The sequence below is a fragment of the Oncorhynchus tshawytscha genome, linkage group LG12 (genome assembly GCF_018296145.1).
Source record: "Oncorhynchus tshawytscha isolate Ot180627B linkage group LG12, Otsh_v2.0, whole genome shotgun sequence".
In the NCBI taxonomy this organism is placed as follows: Eukaryota; Metazoa; Chordata; class Actinopteri; order Salmoniformes; family Salmonidae; genus Oncorhynchus; species Oncorhynchus tshawytscha.
This window is the reverse complement of record NC_056440.1, coordinates 64478408-64494318: the sequence shown is the minus strand read 5'-3', so window position 1 is coordinate 64494318 and position 15911 is coordinate 64478408. Positions and strand designations below refer to the sequence as shown.

At 41.4% G+C, this 15911-nt stretch overlaps 1 protein-coding gene across 3 annotated transcripts in view; it reads right to left on the bottom strand.

Moving 5' to 3' along the window:
- Positions 1 to 15911, bottom strand: part of LOC112263661 (AT-rich interactive domain-containing protein 3B) — a 60059-nt gene that overhangs the window by 19634 nt on the left and 24514 nt on the right. For all 3 annotated transcript variants that reach the window (XM_042330912.1, XM_042330914.1, XM_042330913.1), the window contains exons 3-4: positions 7406 to 7483; positions 7016 to 7088 (exon numbers count right to left, since the gene is read on the bottom strand). In XM_042330912.1, coding sequence (XP_042186846.1) covers positions 7016 to 7088; positions 7406 to 7483 — 151 coding nt within the window. The remainder of the gene's footprint in view (positions 1 to 7015; positions 7089 to 7405; positions 7484 to 15911) is intronic.

The window sequence follows — 15911 nt, the reverse complement described above, 5'->3', positions numbered from 1 at the left end:
TGGTCTCCACTGAATAAATAAAAGTTAATGAAAAAAAAAAAAAAACTATACAACAAGACAGGACACTTCTTCACAGGCAGCAGGGACAACTGGGGTGGATCAAACCATTCTCTAGTTTGGAGGGGTCTATCTTTTTGTTGGAGAGGTGTGTGTGGGGGGGGTTAAACACTTTCCGTCCCGTGATTCCCTAAACAGAAGTCTCTCACACTCGTTCTGTCCATCAGACCTAGGCACCATTAATCATCTCAAGTGGACAGCGGTGACAGACATTTGGCTGCTTTGCACTGTTTAAATGTTTTTTTTTTAAGTGCCCGTTTCTCCTAGTCTCCCTTACTGCTCCCTCCCAGACCCCATCCCATCTCAGAGCAAGAGGTGAGGGAGGGGTGTCAAACCAAAGCAAACAATCACCCATCTGCTTAAATCGAAGCCTTTAAGACAGTTAATAATAGCAACACAACTGTCAAAGTTTTTCTCCACGTTCCCAACGAGAGAGAACGCAGGAAGTGAAACGGATATGATAAACAATCAGGCTACAGGAAAACACGGCAGCTAAACACTCCTGAGTCCTCAGCCACCAATTGAAGAGGAAACGCTGCTGCTGTTGCTGCTACTCTAATGTGGGGCGTGTCAATGGGCCTCTTCATAGGCTCATTGGGTGTATGACAGCTGGTGAAATTCCTCAACAATGAACACACAAACACGCCTGTTTTTAGGCACACAAGGCCAAATGGGATTCTCTCGTAAGCTTCCTTTCAGTTATTTCCCACTTCCCAAGCATTTGGGGGGGCATGAAGTGGGTAATTGCTCCTCCATTTGGGCCTCTCAACCTTCCCATTTCCTCTTTTCTTTCTTTCACTCCTCAGAAACTCACACTCTCTTCTCCAACTAACATCTTTGATCAGCTGTCAGCTGTCCAAATATATTCAATATCATTAGCTTAGAGTGTTTTCTCCTACTTCAAAACAAGGTAATAATGAGAAAAATATTTGACACTCAAAGCACAACTGAAAACGAAATGCAGTATCCCAGTATAAATCTGTATTTTCATTTGATAGTGCAGCAGAAGCCACAAAAACAAACCAAAAAATGGAGTACAGTGCCTCATAACAGGGCCGGACATCATTTTGTCAGCGATCACCGGCCTGGCCTGCGAGGCAAGCGGCTGAGGGCTGCATCTCACGGTAGTCCTGGGGAATGTGTGCTGTGCTGTGGCCCTGTTCTCACAGCCGAGTGGGAAGACAGCCAAGCAATTTGTTCACCATGATTAAGGCCCCGATTTAGGAGACAGCGGAGGTCAGCCAAGTGCCGCTTATTGAAGTAGAAAAAAGGAGTGGGGGGTTCTTTCTCTCTCAGGCCACAAAAGAGGTATTGACAGGGTAGCCACGTAGGTGAAATTCTTTGCTGCACCATGGTAATGACAGGATAGAGAACATCTCCGCTAAAAGCATTGACCTTCTGGTTCTAGAATGATCCTGTGATATCATCAATAAAGAAGCCTGGGGGTTATCATTCTCTCAGTGAATCTTATTGGAAACACAACACAGCTATAAATCAGGACTCACCCATCACCACTCACAATTATCTTGAATTACTTTTGAATAACTTCTTTGACTTATCACTGCTGCTACTGTTTAATATCTGTCACTTTATTCCTAGTTATATGTACAATACCAGTCAAAAGTTTGGACACACCTACTCTTTAATCTGACTATTTTCTACATTGTAGAATAATAGTGAAGACATCAAAACTATGAAATCATGTAGTAACCACCCCCCCCAAAAAGAGTTAAATCAAAATAGATTTTGTACTTGACTCTTCAAAGTAGCCACCCTTTGCCTTGATGACAGCTTTGCACACTCTAGCATTCTCTCAACCAGCTTCATGAGGAATGCTTTTCCAATAGTGTTGAAGGAGTTCCCACATATGCTGAGCACTTGTTGGCTGCTTTTCCTTCACTCTGCGGTCCAACTTATCCCAAACCATCTCAAAATGGGTTGAGGTCGGTGATTGTGGAGGCCATGTAATCCGATGCAGCACTCCACCACTTTCCTCTTAAACGCTAGTAAAACCAAATGCGTGCTTTTCAACCATTCGCTGCCTGCACCCGCACGCCCGACTAGCATCACCACCCTGGATGGTTCCGACCTAGAATATGTGGACATCTATAAGTACCTAGGTGTCTGGCTAGACTGCAAACTCTCCTTCCAGACTCATATCAAACATCTCCAATCCAAAATCAAATCTAGAGTCGGCTTTCCATTTCGCATCAAAGTCTCCTTCACTCACACCGCCAAACTTACCCTGGTAAAACTGACTATCCTACCGATCCTAGACTTCGGCGATGTCATCTACAAAATAGCTTCCAATACTCTACTCAGCAAACTGGATGCAGTTGATCACAGTGCCATCCGTTTTGTTACTAAAGCACCTTATACCACCCACCACTGCGACCTGTATGCTCTAGTCGGCTGGCCCTCGCTACATGTTCGTCGCCAGACCCACTGGCTCCAGGTCATCTACAAGTCTATGCTAGGTAAAGCTCCGCCTTATCTCAGTTCACTGGTCACGATGGCAACACCCACCCGCACGCGCTCCAGCAGGTGTATCTCACTGATCATCCCTAAAGCCAAAACCTCATTTAGCCGCCTTTCCTTCCAGTTCTCTGCTGCCTGTGACTGGAACGAATTGCAAAAATCTCTGAAGTTGGAGAATTAACTGCCTCACCAACTTTAAACATCTGCTATCTAAGCAGCTAACCGATCGCTGCAGCTGTACATAGTCCATCGGTATATAGCCCACCCAATTTACCTACCTCATCCCCATACTGTTTTTATTTTATTTACTTTTCTGCTCTTTTGCACACCAATATCTCTACCAGCACATGTTCATCTGATCATTTATCACCCCAGTGTTAATCTGCTAAATTGTAATTATTCACTCCTATGGCCTATTTATTTCCTACCTCATGCCTTTTGCACACAATGTATATAGATTATTTTTTCCCCTACTATGTTATTGACTTGTTTATTGTTTACTCCATGTGTAACTCTGTGTTGTCTGTTCACACTGCTATGCTTTATCTTGGCCTGGTCGCAGTTGCAAATGAGAACTTGTTCTCAACTAGCCTACCTGGTTAAATAAAGGTGAAATAAAACAAATAAAACAAATATTATTATGTGTTTAACTTTTCTATTATTTCTCCATTTCTTTCTTGCTGCAGGGCCTGTAAGTAAGCATTTCATTGTTAGTCCACACCTGTTGTTTACGAAGCATGTGACACAACAAATTTGATTTTGAAACTCATCCTGGCACCATGTTCTGAACAAAATGATGCATCATGAATGAAACCAGATTGAACTTGACTGGTTGTGAAAACAACACACTTGCAGTATGTAAGATAAAAAAGGAAACCACAAAAAACAACTGATTAAATCATCATCTATCCAGTTTTAGTCGGCTTGATTAAGATTCCCATCTGACCAACATAGTACAAGGGTCAGCCTTCCACTCCCCACTGTCAGAGCAGTGACATGCTAATTGGCCAATGACAGATCCTTTCCCTCTCTAACTAATACATTATCCCCCAACAAGACATCTAAAACACATGTCCTAGGCCAGGCCAGCCAGGCCCAGGGACCAGGGTGGGGAGTCACTAGCTACCGCTGATTTCACTGGCCGTGTGAGGACACACATAAGGCTCTCTCTACAGGGACTCAAGTCATTTGACTGGATCGGAGTCTATGGCATCCGCCGTGACAATGTTTTGACAGTATCTTAGTTCACACACACACACTGAAACTAACATTTTACATGTGGCTCTATACTCCAGCATTTTGGATTTGAGATCACATGTTTCATGAGGTGACAGTACAGAATGTCAACTTTTATTTTAGGGTATTTTCATACATATCTGTTTTACCGTTTAGAAATGCAAGTACTTTATGTATCTAGTCCACCCATTTGAGGAAGTGAAGTATTTGGACAAAATTCACTTAGTTTATTAAAGTAGTCAAAAGTTTAGTATTTCGGCCCATATTCCTAGTACACAATGACTACATCAAGCATTTGACTCTACAAACTTGGATTTATTGGCAGTTTGTGTTAGGTTTTGCTAAGTGCGTAACTTTGTGTTGCATATTATGGGTAGTCAGGGTCAATGGGTTCCGGGTTCAACACCCTTCATGGGACAGGATAATAAAACAAGAAGAAATTGCCTTGAAATGTTTCTGGTGTATTTTTAAGGGAAAATACATCCAAAACTTTGATAACTGATAATTTGGTCAATATATCCCAACCACAACTGAAATACCAATCATTTCTGTATTACTTAAAACTGTTGGTCTAACTAACAATTAAGAAAGAAACCATGCTTGACCATTTCTTGGTAGAATGACTGTGAATGTCAGTTCTGGGGTTTGATTGAATGTTGCGTAACGGCTTGTACTGAATGACGCTTCCCCAAAATGTTCTTCAACTTTCTTGAACAGACTTTAAGGTAGCCTCCATTTGTAGATGTGCTGAGGTGTGGCTTGAAGCAATGAGTGACGTATTTGAAGTGAAGCGGTGCATTTTGAATCCACAACAGAAACCCTCCCTGTTTTCAACCGGTCGTTCAGAACAACCCTGTTTCCATTTGATTGAATGTTGTATTATGTTTTGTTTTTGTACTAAACGCAGCCCTGGTGAATATTCTACAACAAAATTAATGAAAGTAAAATGGTGAAACCTTCAAAATATAATTTCCCCTTGAAAAAATGTGCCTAACAAAATATTGGTCCATATTAACAGGCTGGTGTGTTATTTAGCAATAAGCATTATCACCTGTAGCCCAAATTATGCAGCATAGTGGCTATAAATAAATAGGCAGAAACATGGGGTTGCCCATATGTATTTGTACTAATCATTAGCTAGAGCAGGGCTTCCCAAACCTTTTCAGTCATGGCTCCCTTTCATCTTGGGTGAACATCATTTTGGCCTTCAAAATTGTTTTCTAAACATAAATAAGGAGGATAGGTTGCTGCTACTGGTCAGAGTCTATGAGACAAGCAGGCTGCCTCTGACTGGGGAGAGAAACAGGCTTGTTTGAGCCTACTGCCTGAGGTTCAGAGAAACAACTTTTCTCTAATTCTGTAGCCTACAACAAACCCGTTGTTTCAAAGTTTATAATACTACCAAAGTTGTCTTTGAACTCTCAAAAATGAGCCCAATATAACCATTACCAATTATCACTGGCTTTGAAAAATAACACTCACATGCTAGATGCTCATCTTGTCACTTCGCAATACAAACTTTTCTATTTGAAAAATTGAATTTTATATACAATTGTTTTGTGTTTACATTTGTTTTATTTATTTAAATAATTTCCAATTCATTAAATTCACCATGGTACAGTGCCTTGAGAAAATATGCACCCAGTCACTACAAAGATACAGGCTCCCTTCCTAACTCAGTTGCCGGAGAAGAAGGAAAGCGCTCAGGGATTTCACCATGAGGCCAATGGTGATTTAAACCTATTACAGAGTTGAATGGCTGTGATAGGAGATAACTGTGGATGGGTCAACAACATTGTAATTACTCCACAATACTAACATAAATTAAAGAGTGAAAAGGAGGAAGTAACGTTCTTTGTGCCTCTAAATTTCTCACTGAACCTTTTCCACAATTAATTCACGATTATCCATAATCATGGTAGTATCCACATGAATGCAGAAGTGTTCAGAAACATTATATTCTCACTCACAATAAAAGTGACTCCAAAATGACAATACATTGGTCACCATTCAGTTCCTATCGGGCAAAACATAACCAGAAACAACCAAAACAAACTACAAATGCATCCGAGTTTGTAGAGTCACAAGCTTGATGTTGTCATTGAGTGCAAGGAATATGGGACCAAATACTAAAGTTGACTACTTTAATACACTTTTAGTGAATTTGTCTAAATACGTGACTTCCTCAAATAGGGAGACTAGATACATGAAGTGCTTTCATTTCTAAACTGTAAAACAGATATTTATGAAAATGCCCTCCAATAAAAGGTGACATTCTGTACTGTTGCCTTATATGAAACACTTGATCTCAAATCCAAAATGGTGGAGTATAGAGACAAATTATAAAATGTAGATTCACTGTCCAAATACATATTGAGAGGAGTGTACCTGGCAATTGAACATGACCTAAAAGCATTCTGAAAATGTGATATGACCACAGGGAAAAAGCTATGCTTATAAGATACTGGGAAAATACTGCAAATTACAGGTTGGATTGAACTGAGCCTTTTATCCCTTAGCAGTTCTGTAGTCTGAGGTGGTCTCTCTCATTTGAGTGACCATGTTTAGAAAGTAGACTGATTGTGGAGCCTTCCAGGCTGTTTGCTTAGTGAATTAGTCACAGCCTAAACAGGTCTTCTCAGGTCTGAGACTTGTGTGTGTGTGTGTGTGTGTGTGTGTGTGTGTGTGTGTGTGTGTGGGGGGGGTCAGCAGGAGACTGATCTCACCTGACAAGCCCTCGAACACCTTTAACACAGTGAAACTGGATTTACAGTGTTCTATAGTTTAAGTATATTTTCTAGTTGACTACTCTTTCCTCTGAGGAGAGGAAAAGCTTGTTTTTTTGTGTGTGTGTGTGTGTGTGTGTGTGTGTGTGTGTGTGTGTGTGTGTGTGTGTGTGTGTGTGTGTGTGTGTGTGTGTGTGTGTGTGCACGCGTTAGAAGGGACACCAAGAGGCTGATCTCACTTTTAACACAGCGAAACAGGATTTACAGTGTTCTATAGTTTAAGTCTATTTTCTAGTTGACTACTTTCTCTGAGAAAGGGCTTGTTTCGTGTGTGTGCGTGTGCTTGCACGCGACTGAAAGTGGAAGAGAAACTATGGTGTTGTGAATCATACAGGCAAGACAATCTGTGAGAATTTCAGTATCTCTACAAGTGAACCATAGTACATAGAAGAGGAAATGAATGTTGTCTAAATGGAAGTAGTAGGGGAAAGTTGCTTTCTAGACGTCAGTCTTCTTACCTCGTTTCTGCATGTAGGTGAACAGGTCATCCAGGAACTCCTTTCTGTTGGGGTCACTGTCAAGCTCATACAGCTGAAGGTGAAAGCCATCGAGTTACAGTCAGTCTTACCTTTTGATACTTTTAAATAAAGCATTTAAGTCCAACATGCATTTGTATTTATTGAATTGCTTCTAATCAATTGTCTAACGAAAGGAAAGTATCATCAAGCAATCACTACTAATAAATAGTAAGGGTTCATTATATAAAATCTGACCTGTGACCTTCTCTACGAGATTAATAACATTCTTTCTTTACGGCTAGATAGGTATTTGATGACCTGTTGGAGCTGTGTTCTGAGTGCTAACCAAAGCCTGGTTCAGCCATAATGTGCTCCAGACCAGATACGTACCTTAGCAAAGTCTCTGGAGGCCTCTCCTCTTCCTCCTCTTCCACTGTCATTCTCATCTGCCCAAGCACCACTCCCATTCTGTAGAGAGATGACGCAGAGAATTAACATCCAGTACACCCAAACATACACACGCTTAGGGCTGTGGCGGTCATTAAATTTTGTCCACTGTTTTCTTTCATGCAAATGACTGCCAGTGTCACAGTAAATGACTGAAAATTACAAATTAAAAAAACAGGTTTAGCATTTCAAAGGCTCCACACATACAAGCCACTGATGCGCGCCTATGGAACATCTACATTGAAAAAAAAAGGATAATAAATCTATTTAACCCTTTAGAACCCATAGTGGCTGTCAACGACCTTTCTTTATATTACTATAGCGCCCGCTATAGTGCCAGACATGTCCCCCTGCTTAAGCCAGTACATGTTCAGGCCCGTCTGAAGTTAGCTAGAGAGCATTTGGATGATCCAGAAGAAGATTGGGAGAATGTCATATGGACATATGAAACCAAAATAGAACTTTGTGTGTCGTGTTTGGAGGACAAAGAATGCTGAGTTGCATCCAAAGAACACCATACCTACTGTGAAGCATGGGGGTGGAAACATCATGCTTTGGGGCTGTTTTTCTGCAAAGGGACCTGGACGACTGATCCGTGTAAAGGAAAGAATGAATGGGGCCATGTATTGTGAGATTGAGTGAAAACCTCCTTCCATCAGCAAGGGCATTGAAGATGAAACGTGGCTGGGTCTTTCAGCATGACAATGATCCCAAACACACCGCCCGGGCAACGAAGTAGTGGCTTCGTAAGAAGCATTTCAAGGTCCTGGAGTGGCCTAGCCCTCAACCCCATAGAAAATCTTTGGAGGGAGTTGAAAGTCCGTATTGCCCAGCAACAGCCCCAAAACATCACTGCTCTAGAGGAGATCTGCATGGAGGAATGAGCCAGAATACCAGCAACAGTGTGTGAAAACCTTGTGAAGACTTACAGAAAACATTTGACAGCTGTCATTGCCAACAAAGGGTATATAACAAAGTATTGAGATAAATAAGATTTTGGTCAATAACAAAAGTTTTCCACCATAATTTGCAAATAAATTCATTAAAAAAATCCTACAATGTGATTTTCTGGATTTTTTTCTCTCATTTTGTCTGTCATAGTTGTAGTATACCTATGATGAAAGTTACAGGCCTCTCATCTTTTTTTAAGTGGGAGAACTTGCACAATTGGTGGCTGACTAAATACTTTTTTTGCCCCACTGTATTTCAAGGCCTATCATCAAACTCAGTGCCTCCTTGCTTGACATCATGGGAAAATCAAAAGAAATCAGCCAAGACCTCACAATAAACATTGGAGACCTCCACAAGTCTGGTTCATCCTTGGGATCAATTTCCAAATGCCTGAAGATATCAAGTTCATCTGTAAAAACAATAGTACGCAAGAATAAACACCATGGGACCAAGCAGACGTCATACCGCTCAGGAAGGAGACACGTTCTGTCTCCTAGAGATGAACGTACTTTGTTGTGAAAAGTGCAAATCAATCCCAGAACAGCAGCAAAGGACTTTGTGAAGATGCTGGAGGAAACAGGTACAAAAGTACCTATATCCACAGTAAAACGAGTTGTATATCGACATAGCCTTTCAGGTTATGTGAAACAAATCCATATATATTTAATAATTATTTAATATTTCAGGATCTTCAAATAGCTACCTTTTGCCTTGATGACAGCGTATAAATAAAAATAAATATATATTTTGGTTTAAAAAAAAATTTTGGGGTCCTTACATGATCCCATATGTGTTATTTCAAAGTTTTGATATATTCACTATTAGTCTACAATGTAGAAAATAGTACAAAAAGAAAAACCTTGCAATGAGTAGATGTGTCCAAAATGTTTGACTGGTACTGTACATATGCACACCATGAACTGAGAAACAATCTGGCCACTAAGGGCTACATAAAATAATTTTGATTGATTGATTTAAAGTGCTGTACAGCATCATGATGATACTGTTCACGGTGTGAGTGTGTAGAAGTCAAACGGGAGGGCTGTAACTACCACACTATTTATTATGGAACCCCCTAAGAGGTGATTATTAGGAAGACAGTATGTGTATGGTTGAGAAAGAGAGGAAGGAAGAGAGAGACAGTGTGAGAGAGGAGAGAGATTATGTTCCTGACCACAATTGTTTCCTATTTGTTGCTTCCCTCCCTCCCTGCAGGTCAGTGAAAGTGAGGGAAGTGATGTGAAGAGTCAGGACTCTGCAGCAGAAGGCAGGGAGGAAGAGATGATTGGAGAGATAGGGATGTGGAGCGAGGAGGAAGAGGAGAGTGATGAGGGAGGAAGGTGAGGAGAGTGATGAGGGAGAGAGAGGAGCGTGATGAGGGAGAGAGAGGAGCGTGATGAGGGAGGGAGAGAGAGGAGTGATGAGGGAGGGAGGGAGAGAGAGGAGCGTGATGAGGGAGAGAGTGGAGAGTGATGAGGGAAGGCAGAGGAGAGGAAAGGTAGAGGAATATGGATAAGAGGAAGCAGAGGGAGAGCACACCCAAGAGGGGAGCCTACATTTCCATGGAGTGTTTCTGCCCCAAGTCCCACCACCCACCCTTGTACCACACCACCAGGGACTAAAGTGACAGTGGCGGGGGGTTGAGTTGTAGGAGACTGTTCTTTTTTCTTCACATCTGCTGTTTAACACCAACCTGTCTGCCACCACATCCAATTCACTGAATTGTTGTCAAAGTAGGCTACTATTTCTACATTTTGTGTCATGCTTAGTCTGTACGAAATCTTATTGAAATAGTCTTCGAATAGTCGTTTGCATTTTGACATTTTTACAGAAGAAAGAATCGTAGTTAATCAAATAGCTTACTTTGTGTGGATTTTGAAATACTTTCTGAATATTGTTCTCTGGTCACATTTCTGATTATTTTTAAAATATTTATATGTAAATAATATTTATAAGTATAATGCTATACTTGGTACATTTAGTGAGTAACAAACTACAATTTAAACTCCAGGGTTTGTTGAGTGTTTTATTGATAGTGATTGTAGACAAAAATGAGTTATTCCTACTGACATGAATGTGATCTTTAAAACTCAGTTAACTTCTAATTGTCATTTGTTCTTTGTTTTTAGAGCTATTTATGTTTGAGAAAATTAGCTTAATCTTAAATTCTCAGTAATCTCAGCAGCAGTCTAGAATTCTATTGGGGTCTAAAAGGTTATTATAAACTAGGTGGTTTATATTGTATACCCTAGGTATGACAGAATATTTGTTTTTACTGCTTTAAATTACATTGGTAACCAGTGTATAATAGCAATAAGGCAGCTCGGGAGTTTGTGGCATATGGCCAATATACCATGGCTAAGGGCTGTATCCAGGCACTCCACGTTGCATCGGGCATAAGAACAGCCCTTACCGGTGGTATATTGGCCATATACCACACCCCCTCGGGCCTTAATGCTTAAATACACACCCTCACAATAAACCATTTTAGGCAGGTGCAAAGAAACCTGATATGAAGAAAATGTATTTCGGCCTACTGTATGTTATCTGGCTATGCGCCATGCTATAGACTAGTTCATTTTTATTTTATTTCACCTTTATTTAACCAGGTAGGCCAGTAGAGAACAAGTTCTCATTTACAACTGCGACCTGGCCAAGATAAAGCAAAGCAGTGCGACAACAACAACAGAGTTACACATAAACAAGCGTACAGTCAATAACACAATAGAAGAATTTAGCTGACAAGATATGCTTATAAGCTCCGTGCAATTATTTTATATGATTTTATTGTAAGAATGATATAACCGAACTTATCTGAATAAAATAGAAAGGATATTTTTCACATTCCGGAGTGAGTGTGCATATTCAGTGGCAATGCGTAAAAGTGTTCATTTGAAACAGGTCGCTATACGCTAGATTTAGCATTATTTGGCACATTTAGTTGTGAATGATACAAACCTTAGAAATGAAAACATATTGCAAATACAATATTGCACTCTGTTCCTTTTTCAGGCTGCACACCATGTTCTCTCATCAAGCAACATGTTTCCACAACGAAACAAATTTAAATAAACTGTTGACAGCCTCTATCTCTGCTCCAGAAAGGACTGAGTAAGAGAGAGGATAAGAAGGAAATGCACGGTGGTGAGATATTTTGTAGCTAAAAAGGTCATGTGTCAGCATATTCTTTAAGAAAATATAAAAAATGGCTATTACTAGGGATGCGCGATATATTGGTGAACATATCGTAATCGGCTGATATTAACTAAAAATGCAAACATCGGTATCGGCCTGATGTCTAATTTAACGCCAATGTTAAAAACCGATGTCAAAACTACCGTTCATACCTAAACTCGCTGGCCATGTCAGAACACTGACATTCCTGTCTTGCAGGAAATCACGCACAGAACAAGCAGTATGGCTGGTGGCATTGTCATGCTGGAGGGTCATGTACCCTTCCTGCAGGCTCATCCTGACCACATGAGGGAGGAGGATGTCTTCCCTGTTACGCACAGTGTTGAGATTGCCGGCAATGACAACAAGCTCAGTCCGATGATGCTGACACACCGCCCCAGGCCATGATGGACCCTCCACCTCCAAATCGATCCCGCTCCAGAGTACAGGCCTCGGTGTAACGCTCATTCCTTCGACGATAAACGCGAATCCGACCATCACCCCTGGTGAGACAAAACTGCGACTCGTCAGTGAAGAGCACTTTTTGACAGTCCTGTCTGGTCCAGCGACAGTGGGTTTGTGCCTATAGGCGACGGTGTTGCCGGTGATGTCTGGTGAGGCCCTGCCTTACAACAGGCCTACAAGCCCTCAGTCCAGCCTCTCTCAGCCTATTGCGGACAGTCTGAGCACTGATGGAGGGATTGTGCGTTCCTGGTGTAACTCGGGCAGTTGTTGTTGCCATACTGTACCTGTCCCGCAGGTGATGTTTGGATGTACCGATCCTGTGTTGTTACACGTGGTCTGCCACTGCGAGGACGATCAGCTGTCTGTCCTGGCTCCCTGTAGCGCTATCATAGGCATCTCACAGTACGGACATTGCAATTTATTGCCCTGGCCACTTCTGCAGTCCTCCTGCCTCCTTGCAGCATACCTAAGGCACGTTCACGCAGATGAGCAGGGATCCTTGGGCATCTTTCTTTTAATGTTTAATGAAGATCTGTGAAGCTATTTGGATTTTTACGAATTATCGTTGAAAGACAGGTTCCTGAAAAAGGGCAGTTTCTTTTTTTGCTGAGTTTATATAATGTAGGTACAGGACTGAATGACGCCACACAAAATGTTGCACTACAAGTGCAACACAGATTTCCTAACCTAGCTCACAATGTCTGCTGTGTGGATCGAGCAGTCAACAAGTCCAGCAGTCATTTGAAAGAGTAAGAACATTTCAGCGAGACAATTCAAAAGGCGAAATCCATTGAAGCCAAGATAACGGAATTCATTACCCTTGACAATGAACCGTTCTCTGTCGTGCGTGATGTTGGCTTTCGCCGACTGGTCGGGCACCGGGACACACTACCAAGTGCGCTATTTTTCAGATGCTACCCTACCGGAGTTACACGGTAATACCGTCACTGCTATTAGCTTCACGACATAGATACTATGGAACACCGTTTGAGTCTTTGCACGTCAAAAAAGATACAGCACTGTCAAAGCTGTACAAAAAAAGTCTGCAAACAAGCAAAGACCTGCCATGAATGATGTGTCTACAATACCGTAGTGATAATAAAGCATAATTTGTTCGACTGCAACTTCTGGGGTAGCTAGCTTTAGCTTGGTACCTAGATAGCACCAATACAACCAGCCTGGAAACAATGACCAGTAGAAAATGCAGTCATTTTCATTATTCTTAACAATGATTTAGGAATCCTTGTGAGTAAGCATTAGCTAGGGTGCCACTTGTTGTTCGCCTATTGGAATTGAACTGAATGGCTAGCCAGCTACTTAACCCTGTTGCCCAAAGCTAAGCAGCCAGCAAGTTTCATCTGGCTAATGAGTCTTGATCGGACCGGGTTATGTGTTGTGAAGCTAGCCCACAATAAGGATTAGGCACAATAGTGGAATTTGCGGTTTGCCTTCAAAATAAAATTGTCATTGACGCAAATTAATACAAATAATAGAATTATGCCATGATTTTATTTTGAGGGCTAATTGCAAAGTCCACTATTATGGCTAATCCTTATTGTGGCTAGCTTTACATAAATGGTCCCACCACCATTAATCAAATAAGAACTGTTTTATAAATTAGGGTTATTTTAGACAATGACACCTAGTTAGATAACTATATAACTATAGCTACTGAAACAGATGTCGTTTTGCTTTGTTTTTGGGGAAGAACATTGTTTGCATCCATCAGCTAGCTAGCTTTTTTACAACCAGAACTGTAGGTGCGCGAGACAACTTTACCAGCATTATAGCATATGTATCGATGAATCATTGTGATATATGAAATACGAGTGATTGATTACACTATGTGTAATAACTACATAAAAATGTATGAACGCGTTAAATTATTATTTGACGTGCAGTCACATTCAGGTCCTGATTGGTCAACAAGCTTATTTGACACGTCAAAGTGTGTTATTTGACGTGTATCTTTTTTGACACGCAAACGGTGTTCCATAGAAATCCTGGTTGAGAATGAAACAACGAAACAGTACAGCATGTAAGTGAAAAAAATAGGTTTTGATTATGTTTTACTGGTAATGGGGACATACGTGAATGCCAACAAAATATATTTTTGGTCAGTGTGGTGTGTATATGTGTAACCTTTATTTTACTAGGCAAGTCCGTTAAGGACAAATTCTGATTTACAATGACGGCCCGGACGACGCCGGGCCAATTGTGCGCCGCCCTATGGGACTCCCAATCACGGCCGGATGTGATACAGCCTGGATATGAACCAGGGACTGTTGTGACGCCTCTTGCACTGAGATGCAGTGCCTTAGACTGCTGCGTCCATGTGTGTGTGTTAACTATTTAACTGTACTAGAATGCTTTAATATGCTGCTAAAATTTTAAATATTGGTTATCGGTATCGATTTTTTTGGCAAGAAAAATATCGTATATCGGTATTAGCCAAAAATGTAATATCGGTGCATTACTACACCTATTACTAGGCTATTTAAAATTAAATACAAATTCACTATAATTGTAGGCAAACTCTGTAAGCCGCCCTGCACAACTGTGAACCAACAGCATCGCCTAGGCCTATGTTCTCTCCCAGACTCATAAAGTTTGGAGCGTTTCATAAGGTAACTAGTCCATCCAGTAGGCTATGCATAACAATACAGTCCACACTCAAAGGCATTTACTAAAATTTGTTTAAATTTGAGCATAGGATAAACCAATTATGTACCAAAGACATCTTAAATCTTTTTATTTTTAATGTTTTTCTTCCGTGGGTAATATACAGTGATGGATTTTGGATTGCATTTGCATTGATGTCAATGTGATTAGAGGGACAATAGAGCCCTGAGTACCAGCCATTAGGACCTGATGGTCGTTAGCGAGCTAGGTACTACCAATACATGCCCAGAGTGCATAAGAGGAGATTACAGTGACTCAACGGCCACGTGGAATTTGACTGTGGTCATGACTCATGACTGCCAGTGTGGCGGTAATACGGTCATTGCGACAGCCCTACAAACACTCACAAACCCTTTATTTGGATCTGTGAGTGAAGCCTGAGGAGTTAGTGTGTTCCTCAGAAGCTCCTGTGCCCTTCCCCCATTAGCTAACATCTCAATTTCACCTAAACCATCTACATCTGGGCCCAGACCCAGACCTGCCCCCACCAGGCCTTCCAACCCAGCTGGATACCTTGGGGCCCCCCATCCCTCAACCCAAAAGCAGCTGCAGCAGGCAGCCAGGTTAATGGGGTGTAGCAGGGCTGACAGACAGGCTGGTCAGTAGCCCTAACCAGAGGCGGACTGGTCATAAGGGGGGGGTTCACTCAGTGGCCCCACAGGACGGAAGATAAAGGAACATGGGGTAGAAGGTAAAACAGGATGTGCAGAACAGGAATTTCTCCTTTAAGACAAACCCAATAAAAGTATCAGGAATCAAAACAAGATCCGGACAGGAGAGAGAAGAGAGGGGTTGTTAATAGCCCCAAGCCCATTGGTCAGTACGGAAGAAAACTCCTGAAAACGAGAGGCAGGAGGCCAAAGGTTGTCAAGGGCCCAGAGAGTAAGTTATTTTCACTCACTGGGCATGTGAACATCTATATCTTAATGGTTGCCAATGGTCATGCAGTTTAAATAGATATTAATATCAGCTTACAACACATATAGATTTCAATCCAGTTCTGATCCAAATATCCCTCTTCGTGTTTCTAAATAACAGGTCAAACAAATAACTTTTTACAATAAAAATCTTGCATAGTTTTCCTTAGCAAACACTTTAGGTGTAAATTTCCACTATAGGCTCAGACACACCAATAGCATTGGCTGGACTTTGCACCTCTGAACAGAGCGACGGCTGT